The sequence below is a fragment of the Uloborus diversus genome, chromosome 4, assembly GCF_026930045.1.
Source record: "Uloborus diversus isolate 005 chromosome 4, Udiv.v.3.1, whole genome shotgun sequence".
Classification (NCBI taxonomy): domain Eukaryota; kingdom Metazoa; phylum Arthropoda; class Arachnida; order Araneae; family Uloboridae; genus Uloborus; species Uloborus diversus.
In genome coordinates, this window is record NC_072734.1 from 60,993,742 (window position 1) to 61,007,602 (window position 13,861).

Sequence of the window (13,861 nt, forward strand, 5' to 3'; positions counted from 1 at the left end):
TGTTTGCTATGCATACAATTCATAAAATAGTTTATTTAGTCAAAATATTCTGTATAGAAATACCATGCCCATTGCCCACTGCCTGTTGATAACCAGCAACAGGCACTGGGCCTAGCTAGGCTTGTACTGGTCAATTTATTAGATCCAAATGAAGATGAATGATCCTCCTTAAGCTATCTACCCCTTTGCTGATTAAAGCCTCTTTCGGTAAGCTCCAAGTACCCACAACCTTAATAAAGTAGTAATTTTGAACATTTGAGGAAAAGGGGAAAATTGGAGATATAGGGAGGTAAAAGCATAAAAACGAACACTACTGGATTTCAAGTGAATAATCATAACACAACCACCCCTGTTATACACCTTATTTATTTTAGCAGACATAAAAAAATGATGTACTTATAAATAAAATCATATAAATCAACTTTATATTTAAAATACAAACTTTAAGTTAATTTGTTAGGTGCTCAACTGCTGAAATTTAAATTTTTTTTAAAAAAAATCTGCTATGACCAAAAATTAGGTAAAGATAATCATTCAAAATTGCAAAAATAAATTAGCAAATAATTAAACAAGACCAAGGTAATAAATTCTTTAGTTATTAAAATAAAAAATAAAATAAGCTAATCTGATGTAGCAGTGTCAAAATAACTACTAATTGCCAAAAATATAAAAATATTTACAAAATGCAAAAGGATTGAAATCTCAAACAAGGGAAGCAAATTTTCGCGAATTAAGTTTAATGTTGTCATGTTTCCCATAAAATAAACTTATATTTTACTGAAATTAAACATAAAATATGCTAATCTACGGTAGCAAATGTGAAAATAACATCCGATTAGTGAATATATTTAAATATTTGCAAGATGCAAAAAGATTGAAATTTCAAACACGAGAAGCAATTTTTCGCAAAGTCTGAGTTCGTTCGACGTGGCATGTTTCCCATGAAATAAATTTATTTGTTTTTTATTAAAATTAAACAAAAAATATACTAATCTAAGGTAGCATATGCGAAACTAACATTTGATTAGCCAAAATATTTAAATATTTGCAGGATGCAAAAAGATTGAAATTTGAAACACGAGAAATTTTCCGCGAAACCCGAGTAAGGTCAATGTTGTCATGGTTTCCAAATTAATTTCTTTGTTAATTAATGAAATTAAACAAAAAATAAACTAATCTAAGGTACCATATGTCAAAATATCTTTCGGTTGTAAAAAACATCAAAATATTTACAAGATGCAAAAGGATTGAAATCCCAAACACGGAAGCAATTTTTCGCGATGTTGCATACTGAACACATGTTCAGAAAATTGCATTGGTGAAATACTTTTTTAAAACTTCTAAGCACAATTCGTTGATTTTTGGAAGAATTTAAGCACTAAGAAACTTTTTCAAGGTTTTAAAACTTTTTCAAGGTTTTCAAGCACTTGAAAATGAACTTTTTTTTTTCAAGCACTTTTCAAGGTTTTTCAAGGGCGTACGAACCCTGTTAACACAAAAGAAAATATCCTAAGTGGATAATAGTGCTAAAACGTCAATGTTGAAAGAGAAAAATACCTACACTTGTTCATTTTGAACCACTTTGGATCCGAACAGTTTCCTCATTTCATTATCAGGATTTAAATTCCTAAGCTCGACATAAAATATGGACTTTTCTTGAGCAGGCTTTTCGGAATGAGCTTGACTTCGAGTAGCCATGTCTGACATGTTTGGTTCTGGTTCCCCCAGCATTTTACTCACATCACGAATAGAAGCTTCAATTTCATCCTCCTGAAAAATAGTGCAAACAAAATAAAAGATTTCGATTCAACTGAAGAAAATGGAACCCTACTTCAGTGAATTTTCTATAACCAGGGCCGAATTTAGGGGAGGGCAGGCGGGGCTACTGCCCTGGGGGCCTCCACAACAAAGGGGGCCCCCACAGTAAAATTTTTACAAAATATCCTAACTTTCACGGGTTGAAAATATCGGATATATACATGTATATCAAAATATTCGGATATATATCAAAATATCGAATATTTTCGAAAATATGATGATCTTTTCGAACCCTGATTAGGGGCCTCCACTCCTTTGTTGCCCCGAGGCCTCCACACTTCCAAATCCGGCCCTGTCTATAACTCAAAGCGTCATGGATTAACTAAAATAAACCAGCAAAACAAGGGTTTTTATAAACTAGGAGATCACACAAAATTTAAAGGTTTTTTTTTTTTGCTTAAAGTTAAAAAAAATGTACAAAAATGTTAAAGTTAATATAGTTTAGCTATGTTTAGAGGAGAGCAGGAAAAAGTTTCAGCATTTTTCTACAGTTTGAAGTAAATATTAGAGTCATTTAGATTTTTTTTTTTTTTTTTGATGGGGTTGTGTATTGGTCTTCATTTAGAAGAGCGATTTAAAATAACATGATTTTCTTTTCTCATAAATATTAAGCATTGAAAGCATTATAAAACATATTGGCACAGCAGCCCATGGGGTTGCCTTCCAGGGGTCTATTGTGCCCATCTCGGTTCTCATTGCTGAGGTGCTCAGGGGTACAAAGGCAGACGTTAAAGTTAGGTGGTCCAACAAACCATGAAATCACTTCTGTTTAGTTCCCAGACACGCTACGCTTAAACTTCATTTTATCCACCTGCTGAAGAAATGAAAGGCTGAGTCAACCGTGCCTCAACCAGGAATTGAACTCAAGTTTGCTGCGTGCTTTTGCAAAGAGTTACCACCAAGTCACTGGGCTATAGGCAATATAGAGCAGAAAAATACTATATTAACAATTTTCATGGACGAAAATTTTTGTAGCTAAAAGGATCAAGTTAAACACAAGGGCAGTTCTCAAAAATTGGGAGCAAACACAGACCTAACTTTGAAGCTTTAACACCAAATAACTTTTATTTTAATTCACTCAATTATTTTTGAGTAAAATTATAATACTGTATAGAGACAAGAATTGACAAACCTTAAGAAAAAAATGCTCTTCAAATACCCTTTAAAAAATGTTTTCTTTGCTAAAAGGCACAATTTTGGACATTCAAAACATTAACTGAGCAAATGTACCATCAAAAAAGTTTTTTTGTTTAATTATTTCTATAGGGTAAAAATTTCAAACTAAATAATTTTTTGATAATATTTTTCACAAATTACAAAAGTAAAGACATATTATTTATTTTGAAAACGATTTTAGAAAAAAAGTTAGTTGGAAGTTTGATGTATGTCCAAAAGTAACGATCTGGACAATGCTATTATTTGAGAACTACATATATGATTTATATGTTTGAAAGGTATTTTTCAATCCTCAAAATCAATTTTTAATTATCTTTAAGCGTTTTCACATGCTTTTATGCAGTATCTTTGAAGTAATATCATGTTTCTTAAACATACACGTGAGATGTCCCAATTGCCTTACGGTCTAGATGCCGATAATTCTGTCTATTTATTCATTATTATAAATCATCTACTGTCTTATAACCTTAATAAAAAAGGTTCTTATAATGTTAATTTCGTTAATCCATTGGTATTTTGGATAATTAATACATTATGCATCGAACATTTACATAAATAACAGTAGAAACACAAGCTTGTGATTGTAATGAACGCATAAGTAAACAAAACGGAGGCAGCACATAACTCCTCAACGTTTCGAACATGATCATCTGTTATTTTACTGATATTTTGGATAAAATGTTTTTAATTATGACAATAAATCAACATCTAAACTGCAATTATTCAATTAATAGTTCCTCAAAGCTCTAATATTTAAGTATTACTCTTTTTTGCACAAAAATCGCCAAACAAACCCTGATTATCGACAACTCACAGCATATGAAAAGCAAAGTGTTACCAGTGGGGAATTCCCGTTTTCGCCAATTGCGTCAGTTTTAGCAACTTTATTACCCGCGTTTTTTTTTTTTTTGTATTCTACAAAACTATAACAAAATTTTATTATTTAAAGACCCAAGCACTTTATTAATCTTCTCTATTTTTAATTGCAGAATTTGAAAAAAAAAAAAAAATATATATATATATATATATATATATATATATATATTGGAAAATTGCGAAATTTACATTGTGATGATGTCCAAACTATGTTATCTACAGATCGATCATTAAATTTGCTATTTAATAATTTTTATAAATACCTGCTGTCTTTTTATGTGAAAATATGATGTTCTAGATATACATACTATGCAATAAAAACAGTTGATGTCAAATTGAAAATTTTAAAAATTGCTCAGAATTAACTTTTTTGCTATCACCTTTTGAGAACTATCCACATATGTTTGAAAATAAACTTTTAACTCTTAAAACCAAAAGGAAAAAAAAGAAAAACTACAAACCCCATCATCTAAATTTTCCTCTGTACTTTTTTGATTTTTCAGTTTCTTCTTCTTTTTCTTTTTGCGTCGCTTCAAGCTATCAGTACTGTGAGTAGAGTCTTGCTTCTCCAACTTTTTTCTCTCCTGCCCATCTTGTGAAGGTTCGTTTTCACGATCATCATCCTCTTTAGTCTCAGTATCAGACAACGAATGGTCCACATTATTTAGCTGCACAACAAAATAAGGCAAAGTCACCACAGAGTAAGCTATCAATCCTGAATAATTTTGGAACTTACTAATAAATTGTAAAAACAACAAATGAAAAGAGAGTAAATAAACACAAAACACAAGAAATAAAATATCAATTCTCAATCACATAAACTAGCTATTGGAAACATTAACTGCTTGTTTAAAATAAAAAATTTTAATACAATTAAATATAAAATTGCAGATATGTGTTTGTGGGGATCACAAAGAATGTCTTTGTAAATGCAAAGACATTAGTTTATAGTTCAAAAGACATCTGACAAAAGTTTTGCAGAAGCTAACTGATCAATAGAAAAATCTATGATTTTTAATTCATTTAATTACAAATTTGAAAACAGTAAACTCTTAAAATACAATCTTTTAAACTGAGCCTGGAGACACACAGTACAATGCTTAAAGTTTCAAAAATAACATGTAAAATGGTACATTGCAACAATGCCAAATCTAGTGGGTTGCAACTTCATCCCATTTCTGTGTTTTTTTTTTTTTTTTTGAAACTCATTATCAAAACTTGAAGGAAGGTCAGTAGGGGTCATAATTTGACGATTAGTCCTCCCTTGGAAAAACTGTAGATGCAGCACAGCATTAGAATGCTTTCATAGATTTGCATTTACACTCAACAAAGATGTTGAATACCTTTTCCTTTTAAATCAGCATTGCTCTTATACGTTAGAAAATTTTAAAATTAGGTATAATTATTTCAAAAATGAAGTGCTGGAACAAAAATATTTTTAAATAAGGAAATTAAATTACCATTGTTCAGTGTATGTCATAGTGTAGTTTTCATTACACAAATTATAAGTAAAACAGGATTATCCTTTAGAATCTAAGATTTAGATTGATCAACAAAAAGTTTTATAATTTACAAAATTATAATTCAAAAATACAATGCTGCAAAGAAAATAGCAAGTTTTTTTATCTGATCCTAGAAACTATTAATATATGAGTACAAATATCAAGTGTACTAAAAAAAATAAAAACAATATTTTGAGCTAAAAATTTAAATTATAAAAAACAATGTCAACTAAAATGATTGTATACACTAGAGATGTGTCGTTCATAAACGAACCCTTAAAATGAACGGATCCGTTCATTCACTTAAAAAAAGAATGACCGTTCTTTTGAATGGTGTACAGTTTGGAACATTGTATCGATACACTTATGATAAAATTGCATTAAAAAAAATACATTCATCGCCAACTTTTTAACTCTCTTTTAATTTCCAAATTTTCGTTTTCTCAGAACAGTATAATTTATTCATTTCATATCTTTTTCTGTTTTTTATGCACCATTTTTCTTTAACCGTTGCAGTTTATTTGCAATTTTCCAATATATCCATTAGTAAAGTTTTGTGTAACTTCAGTAAATTACCGCCCATTAGCCATGGCTAAAGCAGAAATACATGGAATACACCGCCAGCTCAGTCATTTCCAGCCGAGGACTGCAGTTTCGTGCTTATTAGCACTCATCAGCCCGGCATAGGAAAGTGATTGAGCTGGAGATGGAAAACCTCTTAAGTAAGCCAAGAATGTGGAACAAACTGGTAGCTAATACAGGATTAGCAGACCAGATGAGTGACCGAAGCAATGGTTCGGTTCAACTCGAAGATTGATCGCGAGGCAAGGTATATTCAGTAAATTACCGCCCATTAGCCATGTAATTTACTGAATATATCTTGCCTCACGATCAATCTTCCAGTTGAACCGAACCATTGCTTCGGTCACTCGTCTGGTCTGCTAATCCTGTATTAGCTACCAGTTTGTTTCGCACTCTTGACTTGCTTAAGAGGTTTTCCATCTCCAGCTCAGTCACTTTCCTATGCCGGGCTGATGAGTGCTAATAAGCCCGAAACTGCAGTCCTCGGCTGGAAATGACTGAGCTGGCCGTGTATTCCATGTATTTTGTGTAACTTGTTTTGGTTACTAACAAAATGCTCATTTCCTGTAGCACAAAATTGCTAAAATCCTTCTAAAAATACCCTTTATCACTTTCCTGGCAATTCTTTTGCATTCTATACTATCCCTATTAACTACCATTTATACTGATTTATTTTTAATTTACTTGAAGACTTCCAAGTCGCTTATTTTACATTAAATTATCCTGAGATTTCAAAAAGGATGATTGCTGCCTTTTTTTTTCCCCCATTTAAAAAGTGTTACTTTTTTTATTTCTGTTCTCATCGGTACTGTGAAATAATTTTGAAGCTCCATAATATTTAGGTGATGTATTTGTTGTTACTTTTTTCGTTATGCATGGTCTATTGGTAATACCATAATATACTTTAGGATGTGCCGAAAAAAAAATAGAAATTCCGCAAAGCACTTAACCTTAGTGCGGAAAATTTGTGACCCTAATTACTCTGCAAAATTTTGTGACTCTGAGTTAATGTCTTCACCTCTGGCAAAAGGCTGGAATTTTTGAGATTTTTAGAAAAACACCAAATAAAGAGAAATTTTACAAAATATTTTAAACTCGGCTGAACTTTAGGCCTTAGTGGGGAATTAATTAAACTTCGTAACACAAACTACTGCATAAAATTTCAAGCCTGTGAGTTAATTTTTTCTGCTCTGGCAAGAGCTTCCAAGAGAGTTTGAGAATTTTATATAAAATTCCTTAATACGAGTGACACATTACAACATAGCTACATACCTAATACGCTACAGTACTTCAAATTTTTAATCACATCAACGGCATAAGGCTACCCATTGAACCGGGTGTTTCCTTTCAGGGTTAGGGTGAAAGGTGTCAATGGCCCCCTTACTTTAAAAAAACTAACGATTTTACGTATAAATGGGCATGATTTTGTGGTTTACAAATAAAATTTCATTGAGTTCACACCCTTTATTCCCCCCCCCTGAAAAATTTGTAATAACGACCCAGTTTTTAATTTTGTAGACTCTTAACGCATATTACGAACATTTCCCTTTCTCTGGGTTAATTTCCTCTGCTCTGGTAAGAGGTCTGAATTTCAATGCACAAAAACATTTTTTTTTAATCGTGTGGCTGTTGAGGTGGATAGAGATTAAAAATTTACAAGGTCTTTTATGATAATCTAATAGCATGTAAGAATAAGTTCGATTAAAAATCAATGTTTTTATATGGTTACAAAAACTCTCTGGGAAATATGCAAGAAATTAGAACTGCATTTTGGATATAGAAATCTATTCATTGATCAAAAATTTTAAAATTACTAATAAAACTTGTTAACTATACATTATCAAAACCAAAAAATGTACTTTTTCTAGCAATTGATGGAATCAATTCCACTGATACCTTTTTCGGCAAGTATCTTGATGCACGAAGGAATTCCCACGCATGCTTAGCTCCGGCTCTAATATAATGGTTGGTTTTATTCTAAACCAGGATAGAATACGTACATTAATAAATTTGACCAAAATTTGAAACTTAGTTAGTGGTTTTATAGTGGAGGTGTACAATCTCAATATTCTATTAGCTGTTTTCAGACAGATCGCAGTTAGGAAGATAAGAAGTGCATAAAAAAATGCCTTACTTCATGGCATGTGATATTAATAATAAATATTGTTGGTCTTTACATAATATTCAGGGACCGATTTACACACTTGGGTGCCCCTCAGCAATGACAAATATGGTGCCCCCTCCCAAAAAAAAAATAATGAAGGTAATATTTGGATATTATTTTTATAGAAAGAAAACTCTAAAATAAATTCTCATGTAAGAAAACTTTTTACAGTCGCAGATGAAAAAACTATGATGGTTAAGGTAAATCATAATGTGCTTTCTGCGTTCCTTTGTTTTCTTGTAGTAAATTCTTCTATAATGTCCTTATAACCAAGTTTTACGGTCAAACTTCCTTCTATTGATAATAATATAATGAAGATAATTTACTATCGGAAATGAGAGTACACAAAGGACACTTAGTTCTCTTCAATAGCAAAAATGATTGTTCTCCACTACAATTGGAGATTGGCAAAGTCAAAAACAATTTCAGGGCTGTATTTACATTGGCAGAAATATCCATTTACCAAGTTTATCGATTTTTTTTACTTTTCGGTCATTAAACTTTCTTTTCCGATGATAGAATTAATATGAATAAATTCATCAGGAAAAGATTCCTCCAAATCACAGAAGTAAGATTTTTAAAGATCTTTTGCACGTTCTCGAATATTTTGCTTGTCGCATTCAAACAAGCAAGAAAATTTCTTTAATATTCCATCATAGGCTGACATCCTGAATTTTATTTTTGTAATTAAATTATAACAGATTACATAAAAACAGGAAACCTTGAAACTTTGCTTAGAGTCTAATATGACTTCTTCGCATTGTCCATCATAAAACTGTTTTGGAATTTTTTTCTGTCTTTTTGCTCAAAAAAAAAAAAAAAAAGATGACAGAAATTTGGTGCCCCCTTTCTTTTGGTGCCCCGGGCCCCGAATGCCCTGCCGTAAATCAGTCCCTGATAATATTGTCGGGCCAACTTGCATTCTAATGGCTAAAACAACTATGGGACGCTTTTTAGAGTCTCACAACCTTTTTCTAATTTTACTGAAGTAAGATTTGGAGCCTGATGTTGAACCATCAACAAACTGGAAGAGATGCCGCAACGAGAGTTTGTTAAGATGTAGAAGGAAAACAGCCCATTGAAGGGGCTGCGAAACTTTTGCTCCAATTGGTGAATGATTTCAGTTTTTCATTTAGTGAGCAGGGGCCGATCCAGCGTCAAATTGGGGCCGCTTTGCGGCCCCTTCACAAAATTCCGCATGGCAAAAGCGGCCCCATTCACAAAATTCCGCGTCGCAGAAGCGGCCCCATTCACAAAGTTCCTCATCGCAAAAGCAGCCCCATTCACAAAATTCCGCGTCGTAAAAGCAGCCCCTTCACAAAAATTTATAAAAAGGCAGCCTTTTTACAATATTTTTTAAACGCAAAGGTGTACGCATCTACGCGGGAGCCTCTTCCACCTTCCCCCATCTTATCTTTTTGCTTGCTGCGTGAGGTGTGTTTGCTTGAGAGCGTCAGAGGGGGGACGGGAGAGGGACACTTGTGATTGGTAGCTTGTTTTCAGGAAAATCTTAAATTTTACTTTGATTACGCAATATATATTTAGTATTAATTTGTGTTGAGTTTCAAAATCCAATTCTAAAATAACTTTACTTAAAATAAAATTATTTTACATGCTGTTTTTATATTTTTATTTGTTTTGAAGATCTTGATTTCCTTACATCGGCCATGGTAAACGAATTTTTCGCATTTTTGATGTTTACTGTACCTTGTTAAGAGGCAAACAAATAAAATTTCTTATATATTTATTAACATCATTAAATTGCCAAGTTTTAAACGAAATACCTACTCTGTAAGAACGTCAAAAAATTAAACGCTGAATGCTGGTGCAGTATTATTTTGGGTTTTAATTACTTTTAAGTTTTTCAAACACATACATGGAATCTTTAATGAGTATTTCACTTCTGTGTTAAGAAATATGTGATATCTTTGAGTCTGTTCATATTGTATTTATTAGGAGTTATCATTACGTTCAGCAGTATGTGCAGTTTTCATTGCTCTTAAAGTATTTGAGAGGGGCAAACAGGAAATCTGTTGTGAGACTTTCACCTTAAGAAAGTGTGCCTTGCATATGTATATTTGTAAAAAGCAATAAATGTAATGTATGTGTCAAATTACGAATAAAATGTTAAGGGTCTTACTTCCCTCCTCCCCCAGAGCATTTTCTCTTGACAGCTTTCAGGTATTCTTCAAGAACTTGCAATCACCCCTAAAACCTGTCTAAGGCTTTTCTATAACGATACGACAGCTAAAAATGCTTTAATATAATCTTTTCCAAGAAAAAAATCACGAGAAGGTCTTTTTTACAAAAGCAAAGAAAATTCACAAAAATATTTTGCTTTTTCACAAAAATAACGAAATTTCACAAAAATATTTTGCCTTTTCACAAAATGGGGACCCAAAAAATAAAACCTGGATCGACCCCTGGTGAGTTGAAAATATTTTAAAATATTCATCAAATAAAACAGACAACTTTTATCAAATATTTAAACCACGTGACTTTCTCATCATTTTCCCATATAAACAAAGAAACGCAGCCTATTTCTGTTAAAAACAGGCCTGTTATTTCAATATTTTCAAGGGGGGGGGGGAGATAAAGGGTGTGAACTCAATGAAATTTTATTAAAAACTACAAAACCACACCGACTTGCATGAAAAAACGTCAATTTTTTTTAAGTAGGGGGGGGGGCATTGCCCCCTTCACCCTTACCCTAAAAGGAAACACCTGGTTCAGAGGGTGGTCTTATGTCATTGATGTGATCAAAAATTCGAACTATTGCAGCGTACTAGGTATGTAGCTACTTTATAATGTGTCACTCGTATTTAAGGAATTTTATATAAAAATCTCAAAATTCAGACCTCTGCCAGAACAAAAAAAAAAAAAATAATAAACTCACAGACTTGAAATTTTACACAGCAGTTTGTGTTAGGAAGTTAAAAAGTCACCACACTAAGGCTTAAAGTTCAGCGAAATTTAAAACATTTTTTTAATTTTATCTTTATTTAATGTTTTTCTAAAAATCTCAAAATTCAAGTCTCTTGCCAAAACAGAAAACATTAACTCAGAGTCACAATATATTGCACAGCAATTGGTGTTAGGGAGTCAAATTTTTCTGCACTAAAGCCAAGTGCTCTGCAGAATTTCATTTTTTTTTTGCCCTCTCCAGTGTTGTAGCTGGAAAAATTTAATAACTTAATTTTTTTGACATGCTGAAATGGAACCTGTGGTTTTTGGAATGGAAAACATATCTTTCCATTTGGCAGCTGAGAAATATCTTATAAAATGCACTATAATTGCTTAATGCATCTGAACCTGAATAAAGTTTTGCGATTCATTTTTCACAGGCATATTTTTTTTACTTTTGGATAAACTTAGTTATCTTTCCTTCAAAGAATATTATTGATCTAATGAAATATATCAAATGTATCTGAGAATGTCCTGCAGAGATCACCTGCAACTTTTTTAAATGAACGAAGTCATTCAAATGAACGAGTTAAATGAAGGGCAAAATCAAAGTAACGGATGTACCATTTACAAGAAAAATACAACAATTTAAGATGTTTTCTAGCTAATTTATTGATTTGCTGATTAAAATCTTAGCATCTTTAGATCAAGTCTAACATTTTCTTTCACCCTGTACAAGATTTTGTCTTCAAGCATAAAATAAATCTGAGAACTAGGCATTTTTGTGAATGGTAATGGACGTACTATTTTTGGACAAGACGGCTAGTGTTGATTAAAATTCTCTGAGTTACTACATCTCACAAGTGAAAAAATATTTTTCATACAGACTAAAATGTACTATGATCCAAAAACAATCAAAATATTTTTAGAATTTTTTTTTTATTATAATGAAAAAAAATATTTTGTGTCGGTAACGGACGTACCAACAGTGGTAATGGACGTACCTTTTCCAAAAGATTAATAATAAGAGTGAAAATAATTGATATCAAGGAATCAAGGTGTGGGTGATTAAATCAAAATTTTAATACAGGATTTTAAAAATGATTTCGAACTTGGTTGTCAATAATTGAAACATTAAATGGATTCATAGTATCAATCCAGTCATAATAATGAAGCAGTATAATGCAATGATAATATTCAGGTCCATTATCTATAAATATCTTACTACTTTCAGTTTTCTTTAAATATTTCACCTCATACCCAACATCCCCTTAGGTAAGTTTCATAAGCTCAGCTATGAATTAACAGTTCTTTGCATTTAGTTGCAATTTTAACATTGAGAAAATAATCTTAATTTTTAGCAGGTATTAGGATCATTTTCAGCCTCTTCACAGTCTGTTCTGTTTAATTTAAACTCCTTCATTTTATCTAGTACTGAAGACTCATCAGGTACAAGGATTTGATAGTCTTTTATAGATTTATGTAATGTAGTCTTTGGATATTAGGTACAACAGCTGTTGTCAAGTTAAATTTTCATCAATGTCTGGAATTGCAACATATTAATTATGCATTTTCGGATTGTCCTCCATTGCAAGTGAAAAAAATTCTGAAGCAGCATATCTAAGTGTGTCTAGTATTTCGAGAACTAGCCCAGTAGGTTCTTGTCATTTTCTTTTGACTTTTAAAATTTAAGAAATCTACCTGTGAAACAACTTTGTTCACATGCACTTTGCTTTACAAATTGTCTATACTTTAACCGTGTTTACCATACATATAAATTAAGGATGGTTTTAGTTACTTTTTCAGTAATTAGAATTGAAAATGGTTTTAAGAGCAAGAATGTCTAAATAAATATTAAAAACATTACCAAGATTAATAACCAACATTTTTTATTATTTTTTTTTTCAATTTAACATTCTAAATATACTTTTTTATATGATCATTTTATTATTATTTTTTTAATTTGAAATTAAATAATAGGTGACTTAATAGACAAAAGTTTTATGTATTTAGACTATACAAATAATCTAAAACCATTTAAAAAACAGAAGATCGAAAAATGCCTAATTTTGATAACAGACATAACTGGTACGTCCATTACCATTGATTTACCCAATTATTTTCATCAAATAATAATTATTTTTTAGTAAAATGTTATTCAACTGAAACAAAAAGTAAGCCTACGATTTGGGCGTTTTCTGCTAAAAAAAAATTACTAGCATCATTTTAAATCGAAATTAGTAATGGATGTACCGAAGTAATTCAGAAAAAAATTCATCAGCATTTTTAGACATATTAATTCGATCGTTAAAAAACTTTTTGAATTATTTAGAACCTTTGAACATTATGCAAATAAAACAGGTGAAAAGAAAAAATATATTTGATATTTTCCTTTTTAAATAGTTAGTCTTTAACTTATTACTCTTGTGTATTGCTATTTCTAACCAATTGATAGAGGCCTTAACATGAACTTAAAACCAAAAATCTATTGGAAATATAAGCATTTACACACATTTTCAAATTCTGCAAGCTTTCACCTTTAAAAAGAGGTATCATTCAAGTTTTACGGCTAATTTGAATTTTTGAGAAAAAGTTTAATTTGAGATGATTTTGCCCTGAACGGATCGAAAGAATGAACGATCCTCTGATGAACGGATCATTAAATAGAACGACATTGCCCACCTCTAGTATACACGTCTTTTGAGGTTGCAAGGAACTCAATTTCAATGCAAAAAAGTGAGTTTGTGATGAATAAAGCAAGAAAGAATTCAGGACAAAAATGTTAATGGTTTGTTTTTTCATTGATTAGCTCACTTTTGCACTAGAAAAAGGGTTCCTT

General features: G+C 31.5%; 1 protein-coding gene across 1 annotated transcript in view; it reads right to left on the bottom strand.

Moving 5' to 3' along the window:
* The window catches only part of LOC129221566 (transcription factor 25-like), a 58,018-nt gene that overhangs the window by 43,694 nt on the left and 463 nt on the right, over positions 1–13,861 (bottom strand). The window contains exons 2-3 of the mRNA XM_054856067.1: positions 4,332–4,538; positions 1,562–1,770 (exon numbers count right to left, since the gene is read on the bottom strand). Coding sequence (XP_054712042.1) covers positions 1,562–1,770; positions 4,332–4,538 — 416 coding nt within the window. The remainder of the gene's footprint in view (positions 1–1,561; positions 1,771–4,331; positions 4,539–13,861) is intronic.